The 18792-nt window shown below is 40.2% G+C and overlaps 1 protein-coding gene and 1 long non-coding RNA gene across 2 annotated transcripts; one reads left to right on the forward strand and one right to left on the reverse strand.

Annotated features, from left to right (window-relative positions):
- Positions 1 to 1545: 1545 nt before the first annotated feature.
- On the reverse strand, positions 1546 to 12464 carry LOC123465795. Its single transcript, XR_006641092.1, has 2 exons — positions 11623 to 12464; positions 1546 to 3470 (listed from the first exon to the last, which is right to left on the reverse strand). It is a non-coding gene; the product is annotated as an uncharacterized LOC123465795 (long non-coding RNA).
- Positions 12465 to 17587: 5123 nt separating this feature from the next.
- Positions 17588 to 18318, forward strand: LOC123465794 (translationally-controlled tumor protein). Its single transcript, XM_045165727.1, has one exon. It carries the CDS (start codon positions 17716 to 17718, stop codon positions 18232 to 18234), a length of 519 nt encoding a protein of 172 aa, XP_045021662.1. The 5' UTR covers positions 17588 to 17715; the 3' UTR covers positions 18235 to 18318.
- Positions 18319 to 18792: the final 474 nt, after the last annotated feature.

Consider the following 18792-nt stretch of genomic DNA (forward strand, 5'->3'; position numbering starts at 1 on the left):
AAAGAAATGTGCCCAGAAATTTAATGTTATTCCCTCCAAATAGGAAAAGGAGTACATCAAGGCTGTATATTGTCACCCTGCTTATTTAACTTATATGCAGAGTACATCATGAGAAACGCTGGGCTAGAAGAAGCACAAACTGGAATCAAGATTGCTGGGAGAAATATCAATAACCTCAGATATGCAGATGACACTACCCTTATGGCAGAAAGTGAAGAGGAACTAAAAAGCCTCTTGATGAAAGTGAAAGAGGAGAGTGAAAAAGTTGGCTTAAAGCTCAACATTCAGAAAACTAAGATCATGGCATCTGGTCCCATCACTTCATGGGAAATAGGTGGGTAAACAGTGGAAACAGTGTCAGACGTTATTTTGGGGGGCTCCAAATCACTGCAGATGGTGACTGCAGCCATGAAATTAAAAGACGCTTAAGCCATTATTAGCTATATGTTTCCCTGGTGGCTCAGACAAGGAAGAATCTGCCTTAATGCAGGAGACCTGGGTTGGGAAGATCCCCTGTAGGAGGGCATGGCAACCCACTCCAGTATTCTTGCCTGGAGAATCCCCATGAACCAAGAAGCCTAGCAGGCTACAGTCCATGGGGTCACAAAGAATCAGACATGACTGAGCACACACGGCACAGAAAATATTACCGTAGTGCCAGCTCAGAAGTGGGGGTCTGGAAGTGGGCAGGGGGACAAGCCTGGAGAGAGCCTCATAAACACCCCACAGTGAGAGTGCCCTAAGACAGCTTTGCCTGGTTTACCGCATCTCCTCTCTCTTATTTTACACAAGTGTAAACCTCAGAAAAGTTCATCCCTGATCATACATGCAATGCCCAACTGAACCCCAGTTCCCTCCCTCCTAGACCTTTTGCCAAAGACAGTGGTGATGAACAACACTGACAGCTTTTGTGTACTGCTTTATAGCCTCAAACCATTTTCATGTCAGTTATTATTTCATTCGACCAACATAGCTGCCTTTGAAGTAATAACTAACAGTCAAATAGCACCACCATCCCCTCTTCTGTTAAGGAAACAGAGAACCTAGAGAGCTCAGGTGGTTTGGCCAGTGGCACACAGCTAAGAACTACCGGAGATCCTTCCTGCATTTGCTTCAGGGGGGCCATACCTGGATCCCCATGTGAAAAGCTTGAAACAGGGAAAATTTAGTGTCTGAATTTGCCAACCTAATATTGATATTGAAAAATGCATGGTAAACTTATATGTAGAATCTAAAAATACAACAAACTAGTGAACAAAAAGGAAGCAGACTCAGATCTAGAGAACAAACTAGTCGTTACCAGTGGGGAGGGTGGCAGGGGCAATAAGAGGGGGTAGGAGAGTGGGTGGCATAAGCTATTGGGTATAAGATAGGCTACAAGGATGTGCAACACAGAGAATATAGCCAATATTTTGCAATAACTGTAAACAGAGTGTACCCTTTAAAATTGCATCAAAAATTTTAAAATAAATTTGAAAAAATATGCAGCAAAGTACTGTTTGTGAACAAGAACAGCTTTTATCTTTACATAAATTATTTCAATTGCCACAAACTTAAGTCAGCATATGGGGATTCAAGTTCCTACTAGCTATGTTATCCACCCTCCTTGCCCTTAATTTCATGTGTAAAATGGGTATATTAATATCCATTCCTTTAAATTCATAGAACTATTGTTCTATGAAATCAAATAAATTATGAACATTAAGATAGTCTATAAACTGCATAGTACCAAATAACTATTAGATGTTTTACTTGTAATTATCCAAACCTACACAGGGATTATATATATATTTTATTAATTACCAAAAGGCTTTTCATTAACTAATTTTTAAATGACTTATGTAAAAAAAAATCTATATGAGAAAATACCTTCAAGAATCTTACTAATTCATGGGTCTCAATTTCAGGATCCTTTCATCTGGTAAATAAGAATTGTGGAAGAGTTCACTCTTAGGAAGAGCCCAGAAATAACCAAATGGGAAGTGTAGGGGAAAGTAACATTTTACTAGAGATCAAGCATGATGAAGTAATGGAAACCAAGGTGAGTTTTCACAAATAGATAAGAACATCCAGGAAGCAGCAAGTTTGACTGCAAAAATGGGCCAAGATTGACCTTGATGTAGAAATTACAACTAAGTTTAATTGCTTTACAGCTTTTGTTGCTCTCCATGTAGAGCTGAAAAAGGCTTAAAGTAGAATCAAGATAGCCAATGACACAAGGATATTTTTGTGTGAGACTGAGAATTTTCAGAGTCTCAGTCAAAACTAAGCAAAGTAACACGGTATCTCTGAAACCAAAGATCTTCAGAAATTCCCACTCTCTGTGGAGGCTTCTTTTATAGTTTTTGTAATGACCATTCAAGAAGGAATTCCACTCAACCCTGTTTCTCTCAGCCTGCAGACCCTCCTCCAGCTAGCATCCTCACTTGTCTTCAAAAAATATTTGGAGATCTAAGAATTAGTCCTGTATCCATGCTTTCAAAGAACAATTCATTGTGAGAAGTAAATACTTTGAGGTCTCAGAGCTGAACCTGGAAAAACAAAATTAAAACAGTACGCTCTTGATTTTACCACCACATCACTATTCCATGCACCAGTCATTCTGATAAAATCTTCTCTGTGCTTCCCTATATGACCTTCAAAATCTTCTTTTAGAGGAGCTAGAAGAAAATTTTCTGTTTTCCTTTCATTCTCACATAAATTTTAGGAGTATAAATGCTGCCTGCTATGTGCTAAGAGAATAGAAAGAAAAGAAATCACATAAAAAGTAATAAGCATTTTGGACCCCGTTTATGTAATTTATTTATTTCTATTGGTGAAAATTTCAGAAAATACCTTATTGCTGAAGAAATATATTCTGAAAAATTTCAACTGGGAAGACTAATCCCAACCTCAGTGTGCAATGCCTCTGATTCTATTAGGGCATGCTCTACTTATATTCTGCTGCAGGACAGGAATTTGTCACACATACACACACACACTGGGACTCTTCAGGCCATTGACATCTGCAAAATGACAGCTCCACCAAGGAGGCCATGGAAGCAGCAAGAAAACAATTGTGTTTTCTGTGAATGAGCGTGCATATGTTTCAGATGAGGCATTTATCATCTATCCTAATAAAATTTTTTCTTTCTTCCTTATTTTTCTTTTTAAAATCAGTCTTCAGCAGTGGCTCACTGGAGAAGGATCTGGCTATAGTGTTGGTGGTGGCCCTCCATCCACTGACACCATTTCTCTCACAATCCAAAGGGATTAAACATGGCCATAGATGGGAAAAGTTTCCCATTGCCAAGTCTTTCATGCAATTGAGGTGGGCTCTTCAAAGATTTTTCTGTCCTATCCAGATGTCTTGATCCAAACAGAAGAAGAAAATCAGAGAAGTCTCTTTTAGGGCAATTGGTTAGAGAATTGAGGGACAATTAAGTCTAGTCTTGTTGGCTGAGGGCTCTTGTATTATCTGCTTCTTCTCCCTGTTCAAAAATTAGATCCATTTGAGACAGGAGAGAACTAGAACATCTACTACCTGCTGCAGGCAGAGCCCAGTTCATAGAAATAGTCAGAAGCAAATAAGACAAAGAGCTTTATCACTGATAATCGTTATGTTAAATATGGAACCTATATTATTTTCGTAAGTCTGCTCAGCTCTTCTACCTCCATCTCCCCCTGCTCCTGAAATCCCTCCACTGTGCCTTCTGCACCCCGTACTCTATTAGCAGTAAGTTCTCTTTCACTTTCAACTTTTCTCCAAAGTTACTAACAGAAACCTTATTCTGCCCTGAGGACACTGTCTACAGATTACTAGAGTAGTCTCTAGTGGTAGTCTCCTTCAAGTGACCTAAATTCTTAGGACTAAAAGTAAAGTATGTATAGTCCATGCTCCTCATTGCTATTTCTTTTTTTTTTTTTTTAAACTTTACATAACTGTATTAGTTTTGCCAAATATCAAAATGAATCCGCCACAGGTATACATGTGTTATTTCTAAATCATTGTCTTTCCCTTTCCCTAAAATTTTCCAGCTTTGAATCTTTGAATCTTGGTCTGTTATCACCTCCCCTCCCTTTTGTAGACATCTACCCACTTCTTGGTCGTTTTCTCTCATGTTTCAAGACAACTGCCACTCTAACAACATGCATGTCTTAATTCTTAGTGATTCCAATTCCATGCTGTTGATACTTTCAATGCTGTCCTCTTTGCTTTTGCTCTCTCCTCAAATTATTTTGTCCTCTACCTGATCTCAGTCCATCTCCCCTTGTCATTGCCACATCTACAATTACCATAATCTCAGATTCAAACATCCCACACTCAGACCTCCATCCACTTCTCTTTCCAGGTCACTCTCTATTCTATAGAATCTATAGTGCCCACCTGCAATAATCCATCAGCCCCACTAGGACCTACAGTCAATTAATTCTACCATCTGTTCACTGTTCCTCACCCCCATCATGTCTTTGTTTCGATTATCGTGTTTAAATGCCATGATTTGTCATTATAAACACTCTCTTACTTATATCCTCCACTCTCTTGTTTCTCTCTCAATTTATCACACTTAACAAAACTCAGCCCTGGGAAAACCCAACTCTCCTGCCACTCTGTGCCTGAACCCAAGAAGCTGAAAAATGGCTAGGAAAAGCACACAAACATACCATCATGTTGATAAGGAACCACTTTATGTTAATATTGCTGAACCTCAAATAGACCTGGCAATACTACAGCCTTTCAATAGCCAATTCACTCTCATGCATCTAGATGCCAATTTCATATTTTCTCCTTTATCCTTGGTGGTGGTTTAGTCACTAAGTCATGTCCAACTCTTGCGACCCCATGGACTGTAGCCTGCCAGGCTCCTCTGTGACCCCATGGACTATAGCCTGCCAGGCTCCTCTGACCTCCATCTCTTCCCCACCCTCATTCTCAAATGAGGACTTATATCCTATTTTTTGGCCATACATTCTGCCTTCCCTAGTTTTTTATAGATGGCCTACCGAAAATCCTAAGACAGGAGCTCCACATATACGCTAGATTCTACTCTCAATTCAGTCACAACGATTCTCTTTTCTTTACTGCATGATTAATTTCTCTATTGGATCATTCCATCAGCATATAATTATTTTTTTCTTACCTATTTCAGTTGGTGGAAACTCCCTCCTTCCACATGAATAAGCAAAAAAAAAAAAAAATAAGGTCATTCTTGAATTCTGGCTTTCTCTCACACCCCGTATTCAGTCCATCAAGACATCCTATTGGCTGTACCTTCAAAACAGATCTAGAAAATGACTACTTCTCACCATCTTTGCTATTACACCCTAATCTAAGCCACCACCATCTAGCACCTAGATTATTATAACAGCTTCCTGTATGGCCTCCCTACTTCTATCCTGACCCTCCTACTAACCATTCCCAATGTAGCAGCCAAACTGATCCTTCTAAACAAAGACCCCATCATGCCCCACTTACTCAAAAAGCTCTCAACTGGCTTCCCATCTTACTCAGCCTGAAAGACCTACAAGGCCCTTCACTTCTGATCCCCCCGCCCATCCTGCTTCCCCTCTGCCTTTATTTCCAACTCTCCCCTTTACTGGCTTTGTTACTACAGTGACAGAGTTTCCTGATGCTCCTTGAAAACACCCAACACATTCCTGCATGTGGACCTTTTCACTTGCTCTTCCCTCTGCTTGAAACATTCAGTTCAAATGGTCACAGGCTCATCCACTCACTTCTACATCTGTGTTCAAATATTACTTTACCTGATGATTGCACTTAAGATTGTACTGACTCACACACAATTTCTACTTTCCTTTCCTCTTTTGTTTTTCTCCATCACATTTTTATCTTCTAATATCCTATACAATTAACTCTAAGTTCTTTGTTATCTGTTGCACACAGACACACACAGCTAAAAGTAAGCTACATGAAGAAAGGACTGTGTCTATCTTGTTCACAGTTATATATCCAGTTCTAGTAGAGTGCTTGGACCATCAGTTCAGTTCAGTTCAGTTGCTCAGTCATGTCCGACTCTTTGCAACCCCAGGAATCGCAGCACGCCAGGCCTCCCTGTCCATCACCAACTCCCAGAGTTCACTCAGACTCACGTCCATCGAGTCAGTGATGCCATCCAGCCATCTCATCCTCTGTCGTCCCCTTCTCCTCCTGCCCCCAATCCCTCCCAGCATCAGAGTCTTTTCCAATGAGTCAACTCTTTGCATGAGGTGGCCAAAGTACTAGAGTTTTAGCCTTAGCATCATTCCTTGAGCATAGTATATATTTAAGTACTTGTTGAATGGATGACTTTAACACCTTAACTAGGAGTTCTATATTATTTTATACCTATCTGTGTGTGCAAGTCTGATAGTATTGTAAGCTTCCTGATGTTCAGAATCATGCCATCTACTTTTCTGACTTCCCTCCACAGCACAAATCATGGCTTCCACAAGATGAGTTTCCACATTAAATACTAACTGAATAGAACTTCAGTATATATAACATCCTGATCATCCAGGCCTTTCCCAAATTCCTCACCCACAGAACCTGAGACAATAAAATGATTGTTGTTGTCTTAAGCCACCAAGTTTAATCAGAGTCAGTGATTACATAGCAAGAACCCATTGGCACACTTTTACAACTTTTACTTTTGGAAGACACAAATAATTCCCATCTTAAATTAGCTATTCCATACTAAGTTCTCTCTTTCTCTAGCAATTAAGTTGCCAATAAAATCACTTAACCCCCTGCATATATTTATTGGTCAAGTAAACTATTTATGTTCCAAATATGATAGATTTCCAAACTACATAATAATCCAATTACAATAAAAATGTAGTCTTTGCTCACAAAGTATAGAAAAGTGAGTAAGTTATGGGGTGGTCTTCCTTTGTGCAGTCAGTCTAATAGTAGCCCCACTAAATTCAATATGTGGTTTCCAAAGTCACCCTAGAAATTTTCCCCATTCTGGCCAATTACAAAAAGGAAAAAACATGCAGAAGTATACACGGGAGGTTTTTATGGGTCAGTCCTAGAGGCACACCACTTTCTACAAACATTCCCCTGGTAGGATTCAGTCCCGTGGCCAGCCCCAAGTGTAAGGAACACTGGGAAGTATAATCCAGCTAAGTGCCCAGTAAGTAGAGTTGCCAGTCTAAGGTAAACTATAAAACAAAACAGTGTATCCTGTATTTCTCTGCAATCCTACAAGAAGACAACATTTCTGTTGAACAAATAATATCCAAATGAGAAGCAGGAATGAAATCTCACTATATATTTTTAATATGTCACAGTCTCGATTGACGTCTACACACTACTATATTTAAAATATCAATAGATAACCAACAAGGACCTATTGTATATCACAGGGAACTCTGCTCAATATTCTATAATAATCTAAATGGGAAAAGAATTTGAAAAAGAATAGATAATGTATAACTGAATTACTTCACTGTACACCTGAAACTAACACCACACTGTTAATCAACTATGCTCCAATATAAAATTGAAAAGACAGGACCCAGTCTCAGAATACTTAAGACCAGATACAACAACTCAAAATCAGTGCAATTGCAGATTGCACTTGAGAACTCAGAGGAATGGTAAGATTCACTTATAAAAACACAGAAGCAGGGAACTGCAAAGAAATGGAAATGAAGTCTCTAGTTCTGCTATAGATAATGATCATATCTGGAAAGACCTTGTAACTCATCCACAGAAAATCATCATCTAAGCATCTAATGCAGATTCATGCAATGACTATTTATTGACCTGATTTATTTTTCTGGCAAAATGACCTTATATGTTGCTAACAGGAGACAGAAGATAGCAGAGAAATGACAACAGATTTTAGGAAACGTCTCATGACCTGGACACCATCAGTTCTCCTTATCTGATTTCCTCTCCTGACTAAGATAATCATTTTGACATATCTGGCCTCCAGGAAAAAAACAATTATTCTTACGATTTCCATTCAAGCAGGCATGTTCAGCCTACAAGATGTCCCCTACTGATTAGGTGATTAACTTCGAGAAAGCTGAGTTCAGGTGACAAAATGAGAAGAAGATCATTCTTCTTGAGAGTGAGACTGAAATGCTATTTGTATGAAGATCCAGTCTTGGACCTGGTGATACAGTTGTAAGAATCCACCTGCCAATGCAGGGTTGATCCTGTATCAGTTGATCCCTGATCTGGGAAGATCCCACATGCCGTGGGGCAACTAAGCCACAACTACTGAACCCTACATGCTCTGGGACCCAAGAGCTGGAACTGCTGAACCCACATGCTGCAACTAATGAAGTCTGTGAGCCCTAGAGCCTGTGCTCCACAAGAGAATCACCGCAATGAGAAGCCTGCACTCTGCAGGCTAGAGAGTAGCCCCTGCTTGCCAACAGTTAGAAAAAGCCTGAAGGCAGCAACAAAGACCCAGTGCAGCCAAAATTTTAAAAAATAAATAACAAATTCTTTTAAAAATTCAGTCTTGGCTCTCAAAAACATTTCAGAATATTCCCAATTTTTGGAGGAAAAGATAAATGTTATGGATAAGAAGTTGAGCTCTAGCCATAAGAAAAAATTACAATCAAGATAAACTTAATCAGGGTCTGATTGGAGACATGACCTTAATACCTGGTCCAATACCAAATCAAGTGAGGAGCTCAGTGCTATATTATTTAGCTTTTTTAATCTCTTCTAAATCTAAGAATTCTAACCTACTTATCAAAAAAAAAAACTAGCACACAATATGGTTTCTATTTTCATATCATTTTCGACATTGTTTTAATGTAGGTCTATTTTTGTAGCTACCAAACCTAGCTGTGAAACTATTCTGGGAATGATATGAAACTAGATATGAAACTATTCCGGGGATGCTAAATTTCCTCTTTCCCTAATTGGATACATATTACCCTACCCATTTGCCTCAAGAAGTTGGCATAAAAAGAAGGAATGGCCCTAATGAAGGAGAAATCCAGTCCAAGCCAGATGTATGGAAATGGATGGCTTCCATGGGAAGATCCTTACAACTCACAATGAGTTCACTTGTGTGTTTCTTCTTGAAATTTCTCAAGGGACCTATCAATACTTATAGGAACTCATCCTTATCCCCCACACTAAAGCCAATGGGAAATTCTATATTAAGCACAGAAGGTTGTCTTAATATAGAATACAAGTCAGAAGTACTGTCAAATGTCAGAGGTCACTCAGCAACAATGGCAAGATGGAAACTCGTGAGTTTCAATTGCCCCATTTTAAGAGACATTCAACCCCATGAAGTGGGAAATTTGCTATCCGTCTCATTTGTTTTCCTGGAGTAGATTTCAAATAAAACTTCAGAGCCAAAAAATTCAATGTTCTATTAATTGCATTTGTTGTTGTTTAGTCACTAAGTCCTGTTTGACTCTTTGTGACTGCATGGATTGAAGCCCACCAGGTTCCTCTGTCCATGGGATTTCCCAGGCAAGAATACTAGAGAATACCATTTCCTTTTCCAGGGGATCTTCCCGATCCAAAGATGGAACCCACGTCTGCTGCATTGGCAAGGGGATTCTTTACCACTGAGCCACCAGGGAAACTCATAATAGCATAGTTTTAATAAATATTGCTTCTGAAATATTTCTTCATCTATTTCCATATCCACACCACCATCCAGGAGTTTTTATTAGGATCTATTTGCAAATAGTAGCCTACTCCACTATGACTTAAAGAGAGCCAAGCAAATCCATATGAGAGAATTTACCATGTAAATTATAGTACAGATCCACCCAAGAGCAGAAATGTACAGCTCTAGAATATTTCTGTTGAGTTAAAATCTAACAGAGAATGAAAAGATGCTCAGTCACTACAGAAATGCAAATCAAAATAACGCACTAAGATGGCCAAAAATTTTAATGGGAAATAAGTCTTGGTGAAGATGTGGAGAAACCAGAATCCTCCTACATTGCTGATGAGAATATAAAATGGTGCTATTGCTATGGAAAACAGTTTGTTATTTTCCTTAATAAGCTAAACACTGAATTATCATGTTACCCAGTAAGCAATTCCACTCCTAGGTATATAGCCCTCCAAAACTGAAAATAGGTATTCAAAAATGCCTGGTATACAAATTCCATAGCAGCATTATTCACAATAGCCAAAGGTGGAAACAATCCAAATTTCCATCAGCTGATGAATGGATAAACACATTATTTAGCCATAAAAATGAATGAGGTACTGATATATGCCGCATCAGGGATGACCCTTGAAAACTTTATGCTAAGTGAAAAAGAAGCCAGACATAAAATGCTACGTATTGTAGGTTCCATTTATATAAAATATCCAGAATAGATAAATCCAGAGACTAAACCCAGACTGGCAGTTACCAGAGACTGAGAAGAGCAGGAAATGGGGAATGCAGGCTTAATGGGTGTGGAGTGCTTTTTAGGATGATGAAATGTCTTAGAACTAGATTATGGTGATGGTTATACAACATTGTGAATGTACTAAATGCCACTGAATTAAATACCACCATGTGTAAAATAGATAGCTAGTAGGAAGTTGCTGTATAACACAGGCAGCCCAGCCCAGCACTCTGATGATTTACAGGGGTGGGATGGGGAAGAGTGTGAGGGAGGGGAGAGATTTATATATATATATATATATATATATATATATATATATATATATATATATATAAAATTATGGCTGATTTGCACTGTACAGCAGAAACCAGTACAACATTGTAAAGCAATTATTCTCCAATTTAAAAAATAAATAAAATGGTTAATTCTATTTTATATGTAACAAAAATAAATGGAAAAAATTAAACAGGCAGAGCCCACTTAGGCATACACACACACCCACACACCCCCACACACCCACACCCACACCCCCACCCACGCCCCAGTCACTTGTGGTCCTTCATCAGGATTTGGCAATCTCGTATGTTAGGTGGAGCTGTGGCACAAATCATTCTCTCGTCACCAGAGGCCCCCTGGTGACCCCCACACCCTCAGCCCTGAGCCTGGGGGAGCACTGGGGTTGAAACAAACATCCTCTATGACCCCCAGGCTTGTGAGTGGGTGATGTTCTCCTTTTTCTTTTTCAGGGAGATAACAGGAAGTGCAGGCTGTGCTTTTATTCCGCAACCTTCAGCCTGTTTCAAGAGCTCCTACCAGCTACAGACTCATCTCCAAGCCCAAGAAGCCTCGGCATGGCTCCAGAGTGTCCAGGTTGTGTCCCCAAGAGCTCAGTGCCAATGCTTTGTGCATTCATTGCAGTGTTTCTGAGCAGTTCCACATCAGTATCATTTCCACTGATATTTGCACAGACAAGTTTGGACAACGTTACTTTAACATTCCTTCTCATTCCTACATCCTGAATTCTTGACTAGTAACATAAACAGGACAAGTGCATGAGGCCTAAACACTGCCTTTAAATTTTTCAATAACATGACAACTATTTGAGAAGACTATCACTGCCTTTACTCATCTCTTTCTACTGAGTCCCAGAAATGAAGAATAGACGAAACATGTCTGACATGTCATAAGGCTCTTAATAAACTAAACATCTTCCAGAGAGCAATCATTTTCTGTCTGGAAATTTTTTAAGATTGCAGTCTATGCACACACTAATCTTATGCAAATCACTTATCAAAAGCATATGCTAACCTCACTCACTGTGGCTCCTCTTTTGCATACAGTGGTTTTTGAAACACCCTTGGAAGAACTCTCAGAGCCCAGTGCTGAAGAGAGTGCTGTAATCATATGTATTCTCTTACTTAATAAAATGGCACAAATACCAGATATTTCTTTACTGATTCAATTAATAAACATTTCTTGAGGACCTTCAGAATACCATGCCTGGCACTGGACATAAAAGAAACAAAAGAGACAAGTCAAAAGAACGCAAATATTTCATTCTCTTTTTGAAAAGATCTATTTCTAAACATGGAAGGAGAACAAGTCAACAACCTGGACAGGTCAAAGGCTGGCACCTCAGGATCTAGATTCCAACTCAAACTCCATTCTTCTGGACCCCTATTCTGACTGTCCCTAACCAGCTCTAGTCATCTCTAACTGTACTGCTTCATTTTGTATATGTGACTGCATTATTTTGTGTGTGTGTATGTATTCACATGATAGACATGGATATCATCATCTCTTTCTATGCACTCCATATATAGATAAAAGAGTACATGCACAGGCACCTTCATATCTTTCTAACTATAGTACAGGCTTTTGAGGGATAAGTGGCTATGCCTTGTATCTGTCATCACCTTTTTTTTTTATAGCCCACCCATCTTCATGCCCATGTTCAGCATCAGGTGTGGGATATAAATTTAATAGAGTCTCAAGAGGGGCTGGTGCCATTAAAAAGAATGAAACAATGCCATTTGCAGCAACACTGATGGTCCTAGAGATTATGCTGTGTTTGGCTGTGTTAGTAGCTCAGTCATATTCAACTCTTTGTGGCCCCATGGTCTGTACCCCGCCAGGCTTCCCTGTCTATGGAATTCTCCAGGCAAGAATACTGGAGTGGGTTTACTTCTCCAAGGGATCTTCCCAGTAATCAAACCTGGTTCTCCTGCATTGCAGGCAGATTCTTTACCATCTGAGCCACCAGGGAAGCCCTGTGCTATTATACAAAGTGAAGAGGAAGACAATATCATATGGTATCACTTATATGCAGAATCAAAAAAATATACAAATGAATTCATCTACAAAATGGACTCACAGACTTAGAGAACAAACTTATGGTTACCTATGGGGAAGGATTTGGGGGAGAGATGGAATAGATTGGGAGTTTTGGATTGACATGTACATACTGCTACATTTAAAACAGAAAACCAACAAGGACTTACTGTATGCCACAATGAACTCTGCTCAATATTCTGTAATAACCTAAATGGGAAAAGAATTTGAAAAAGAATTGATATATGTGTATGTATAACTGAATCACTTTCCTGTATACCAGAAGCTAACACAACATTGTTAACCAACTGTTCTCCCACATAAAATGAAAAAAAAAAAAAATTAAGGGCTGGTAAACCAACTTGGAAGTAAGGAAATTACTCTGGTCACTACATTTTCTTCCTTGAAACATAACAGCTATTCAACAACTTCGTAGGCAAACTTTACAAAACCATTTGGGGCTTTTCAAAACTTTTTACCTACATTATCTCATTTCATTCTCATAACAGAGTAGGTTGTGCGATTTCCCCATTTTACTGATGAACAAAACCAAGAGCCAGAGAAGAAACCAGTATTTCTAGCTAGGAGGTTGTACTATTTTGTTTGCCCTTCCAGATCCTCTCTCCCCTTTCTCCACCTGCTCCCTTTCCCAGGAGGCTGACCTACCTCAAATACCCTCTTGCTCACTGGCTTCCAGTTAAAGTTGGCCAGTGGAAGGATCTAAGGAGAGAGAGCAGAAGGAGGGTAAGGTTGGGTATTTGTTTCTCTTATTCCTTTTCTATTGTTACCAGAAATCAACTGTGACCCTTAAATGACGACAACAGCTCCTCTTAGGTGGCCCTCTCCATATTTCCCCTCCCTCCCAACTCCAGTAACCACTCCCTCTCTCTGGTTCTTCAACCTGATGATGGCTCCTCACTTTTGCTTTCCAAGAGACCCCACACCATCCTTGCTGTTTCCCTCAACCCAGGCCACACCTTGTAAATAATCTTTCTTTTAAGTGCTCCTCAACTGCCCAGTATGAATGTGCCATCTTCCTTGCTAGGATCCTGAGCAATGTAATTAGTACTAGTCACACTTTCTATCTCTTGCTCAATCCTTTGGGTTCCCAGTCTAAATGCTTGCTCACAACAATATCAAATCAAAGCGAAGGGCATTATCACATCACATAGGCCACCTGTTCCACATCAGGACCTTCCAGGAGTGCTGCTGCTGCTGCTGCTAAGTCGCTTCAGTCGTGTCCGACTCTGTGCGACCCCAGAGACAGCAGCCCACCAGGCTCCCCCTCCCTGGGATTCTCCAGGCAAGAACACTGGAGTGGGTTGCCATTTCCTTCTCCAATGCAGGAAAGTGAAAAGTGAAAGGGAAGTCGCTCAGTGGTGTCCGACTCTTGGTGACCCCATGGACTGCAGCCCACCAGGCTCCTCTGTCCATGGAATTTTCCAGGCAAGAGTGCTGGAGTAGGGTGCCATTGCCTTCTCCGTCCAGGAGTGCAAACACTCCCAAATGGAGCCTGCTGGTTCTGCTGGTGAGGTCTGGAGCACAGAAGCCTGTACCTGCAGACAGCTGTAACTTGCTCTCAGTAAATAAGTCAGCCCTGGCCATCAACATTAGTGGAAGCAAGACAATGACTCATCAGAGAAGCTGCAGTCACTTGACCCCCCATGACTCAGACACATATTGTTAACAGTCCGTTGAGCTGCATAAAAGCTGAATAAACCAAGGCTCTGGTTCATCCAGGTTCCTGGCAATTAGTGAGGTAAAAAGCACTAGAAATCCAACTCTATTTGGTTCTGTCCTCAAATATTCTGCCCCATCAGTCCTTCAGTGTCCTTCTGTCATCCCTCCTCTTTCCACCCCATGCACACAAAAAAGCACATTGCTGAAAATGAATCAGATAGAGGTACACAAGGGCTGCACTTCTGAGATAACAAGCACAAGGCCACCAGCCAACACTGCATTTTGCTCTAATCATTTTGTGGTGCACAGAATCCACAGCTCCAAAGTCAGCTTTCTCTTGTCTTCCGGTTATAGCTTCAGCAAGGAACTCAGTTTAAGAGGCAAGTACACTCTGCTGACAAGTTTCTCATCCAATTGTTCCACCTCAGTTCCTCTCTCAGTTGAGGATTTCTCAGATTTCATGAGTTTGAGACCTATACCATTGATCTGACCTTGCAAAAGTTTTGTTATAGTAAGTAGATATCATGTTCAGAAATAACATGTTCAGTGAAACAACACTGAGTAATTACTCAGTGCCAGGCATTGTGCTAAGGCTTTTACTTTGTTATCCCATTCAATTGTCTTACTAACCATCTGAAACCAGTGTGTGTGTATACATGTGTGCACATATGTTTTACAGGTTAAAAAACAGGCTCAGAGAAGTGATTTAGTGAAGGTCATGCAGTTATTGGTTTTAAAAAAAAAAGGAATTTGAGCCCAGGTCTACCTGTCCCTCAGTTCCTTACTCTTAACCATTTTTCTATTTCTGTGTATATGTCATCATTTAATTTTCAAAATTCAGAGTTCTTCTCCAGACAAAAACACTTAAGGAAGCACATGCCCTTTTAGATTTTTTCAATTAAGTTTAATACTCATTTATTGAGCACCTACTGTGTACCAGCCACTGTGCAAGGTACTAGGGCCACAAAGGTAAAAAAGACAGTTTCTGCTTTCCAAGAGCTCACAATATGAGGAAGAGCTTCTGAATTTCTTTTAATGCTTCTGGTTTCCCTTTGACTCTGGTATTATGTAAGAGTAAGTTTTTGCCTTTTGTTTATGTCAGCTTCATTCATAGCTGAAGGATTTCTGCTTCTCACTCTATGACTGAGATAACAGAATAGGTGATAACATATGTGTATATTTTAGAAAGAAAGAAAACAAAGAAAGGAGGAAGGGAGGGTGGGAGAGAAGTATTAATAGAAAGAAAGGAAAAGAAGGAAAAACTAAGTTAATCAAGGTAGAAGGGAAGGGGGGGGGGGGTGATTAGTAGGGAAACTCCAGAAAAGAGGTGAGTTTTGCAAAGAGAGGTGTAAGAACCCCTAGGACTTTTATTGGAACCCATTGGACACATGCTTGATATTCACCCATTAAAGTATGAAAAGGCAAAAAGACAGGACACTGAAAGATGAACTCCCCAGGTCAGTAGGTGCGCAATATGCTATGGGAGATCAGTGGAAAAATAACTCCAGAAAGAGTGAAGAGATGGAGCCAAAGCAAACACACCCAGTTGTGGATGTGAATGGTGATGGAAATACAGTCCAATGCTGTAAAGAGCAATATTGCACAGGAACCTGGAATGTTAGGTCCATGAATCAAGGCAAATTGGAAGTGGTCAAACAGGAGATGGCAAGAGTGAACATCAACATTCTAGGAATCAGTGAACTAAAATGGACTGGAATGAGTGCATTTAACTCAGATGACCATTATATCTACTACTGTGGGCAAGAATCCCTTAGAAGAAATGGAGTAACCATCATAGTCAACAAGAGTCCAAAATGCAGTACTGGGATGCAATCTCAAAAACAACAATGATCTCTGTTCATTTCCAAGGCAAACCATTCAATATCACAGTAATCCAAGTCTATGCCCTGACCAGTAATGCCGAAGAAGCTGAAGTTGAACAGTTCTACAAAGACCAACAAGACCTTCTAGAACTAACACCCAAAAAAGATGTCCTTTTCATCATAGGGGACTGGAATGCAAAAGTAGGAAATCAAGAGATACCTGGAGTAACAGGGAAATTTGGCTTTGCAGTACAAAATGAAGCAGGGCAAAGGCTAATAGAGTTTTGCCAAGAGAATGCACTGGTCATAGCAAATACCCTCTTCCAGCAACACAAGAGAAAACTCTACACATGGACATCGCCAGATGGTCAAAACCGCACTCAGATTGATTATATTCCTTGCAGCCAAAGATGGAGAAGCTCTATATAGTCAGCAAAAAGAAGACCAGGAGCTGAATGTGGCTCAGATCATGAACTCCTTATTGCCAAATTCAGACTTAAATTGAAGAAAGTAGGGGAAATCACTAGACTATTCAGGTATGACTAAATCAAATCCCTTAGGATTATACAGTGGAAGTCACAAATAGATTCAAGGGATTAGATCTGATAGAGTGCCTGAAGAACTATGGACAGAGGTTCGTGACATTGTACAGGAGGCAGTGATCAAAAGCATCCCCAAGAAAAAGAAATTTAAAAAGGCAAAATGGTTGTCTGAGGAGGCCTTACAAATAGCTGAGAAGAGAAGAGAAGTGAAAGATATGAAAAAGGAAATGAAAGGAGAAAAGGAAAGATATACTCGTTTGAATGCAGAGTTCCAAAGAATAGCAAGGAGAGATAAGAAAGCCTTCCTTAGTGATCAAGGCAAAGAAATAGAGGAAAACAATAGAATAGGAAAGACTAGAGATCTCTTCAAGAAAATCAGAGATACCAAGGGGACATTTCATGCAAAGATAGGCTTGATAAAGGACAGAAATGGTAGACCTAACAGAAGCAAAAGATATTAAGAAGAGGCGGCAAGAATACACAGAAGAACTATACAAAAAAGATCTTCATGACCCAGATAACCACTATGGCTTGATCACTTACCTAGAACCAGACATCCTGGATGTAAAGTCAAGTGGGTCTTAAGAAGCATCACTATGAACAAAGCTAGTGGAGGTGATGGAATTCCAGTTGAGTTATTTCAAAACCTGAAAGATGATGCTGTTAAAAGTGTTGCACTCAATATGCCAGCAAATTTGGAAAACTCAGCAGTGGCCAAAGGACTGGAAAAGGTCAACTTTCATTCCAATTCCAAAGAAAGGCAATGCCAAAGAATGCTCAAACTATCACACAATTGCACTCATCTCACACACTAGCAAAGTAATACTCAAAATTCTCCAAGCCAAGCTTCAACAGTATATGAACTATGAACTTTCAGATATTCAAGCTGGATTTAGAAAAGGCAGAGCTTTTTTTTCCGCCCGCTCCCCCCTCCCCCCGAGCGCCGCTCTGGCCGCACTGCGCTCGCTCTGAGCTCCGGGCTCCTGCTAAGCCAGCGCCGCTGTCGCCTCCCTCCAGTCGCCATCATGATCATCTACCGGGACCTCATTAGCCATGACGAGATGTTCTCCGACATCTATAAGATCCGGGAGGTCGCGGACGGGCTGTGTCTGGAGGTGGAGGGGAAGATGGTCAGTAGGACAGAGGGTAACATCGATGACTCGCTCATTGGTGGAAATGCCTCCGCTGAAGGCCCCGAGGGCGAAGGTACCGAAAGCACAGTAATCACTGGTGTCGATATTGTCATGAACCATCACTTGCAGGAAACCAGCTTCACAAAAGAAGCCTACAAGAAGTACATCAAAGATTACATGAAGTCAATCAAAGGGAAACTTGAAGAACAGAGACCAGAAAGAGTAAAACCTTTTATGACAGGGGCTGCAGAACAAATCAAGCACATCCTTGCTAATTTCAAAAACTATCAGTTCTTTATTGGTGAAAACATGAATCCAGATGGCATGGTTGCTCTGCTGGACTACCGTGAGGATGGTGTAACCCCATATATGATTTTCTTTAAGGATGGTTTAGAGATGGAAAAATGTTAACAAAGTTGGCAGTTACTTTGGATCAATCACCTGTCGTCATAACTGGCTGGCCACTGCTTTTCATCCACACAACACCAGGACTTAGACAGATGGGACTGATGTCATCTCGAGCTCTTCATTTGTTTTGAACGTTGATTTATTTGGAGCGGAGGCATTGTTTTTGAGAAAACGTGTCATGTAGGTTGTCTAAAAATAAAACGCATTTAAACTCAAAAAAAAAAAAAAAAAGAAAAGGCAGAGGAACCAGAGATCAAACTGCCAACATCCGTTGGATCATCGAAAAAGCAAGAGAGTTCCAGAAAAACATTTACTTCTGTTTTATTGACTATGCCAAAGCCTTTGACTATGTGGATCACAACAAACTGGAAAATTCTTAAAGAGATGGGAATACCGGACCACCTGATCTGCCTCTTGAGAAATCTGAATGCAGGTCAAAAAGCAACAGTCAGAACTAGACATGAAACAACAGACTGGTTCCAAATTATGAAAGGAGTACATCAAGGCTGTATATTGTCACCCTGTTTATTTAACTTACATGCAGAGTACATCATGAGAAAT

Source organism: Bubalus bubalis, chromosome 5 (genome assembly GCF_019923935.1).
Source record: "Bubalus bubalis isolate 160015118507 breed Murrah chromosome 5, NDDB_SH_1, whole genome shotgun sequence".
Taxonomy (NCBI): Eukaryota; Metazoa; Chordata; class Mammalia; order Artiodactyla; family Bovidae; genus Bubalus; species Bubalus bubalis.

Excerpts from the sequence above, each read along its gene's own strand:
- LOC123465794 (XM_045165727.1), top strand. The coding sequence starts at position 17,716 with ATGATCATCTACCGGGACCTCATTAGCCATGACGAGATGTTCTCCGAC.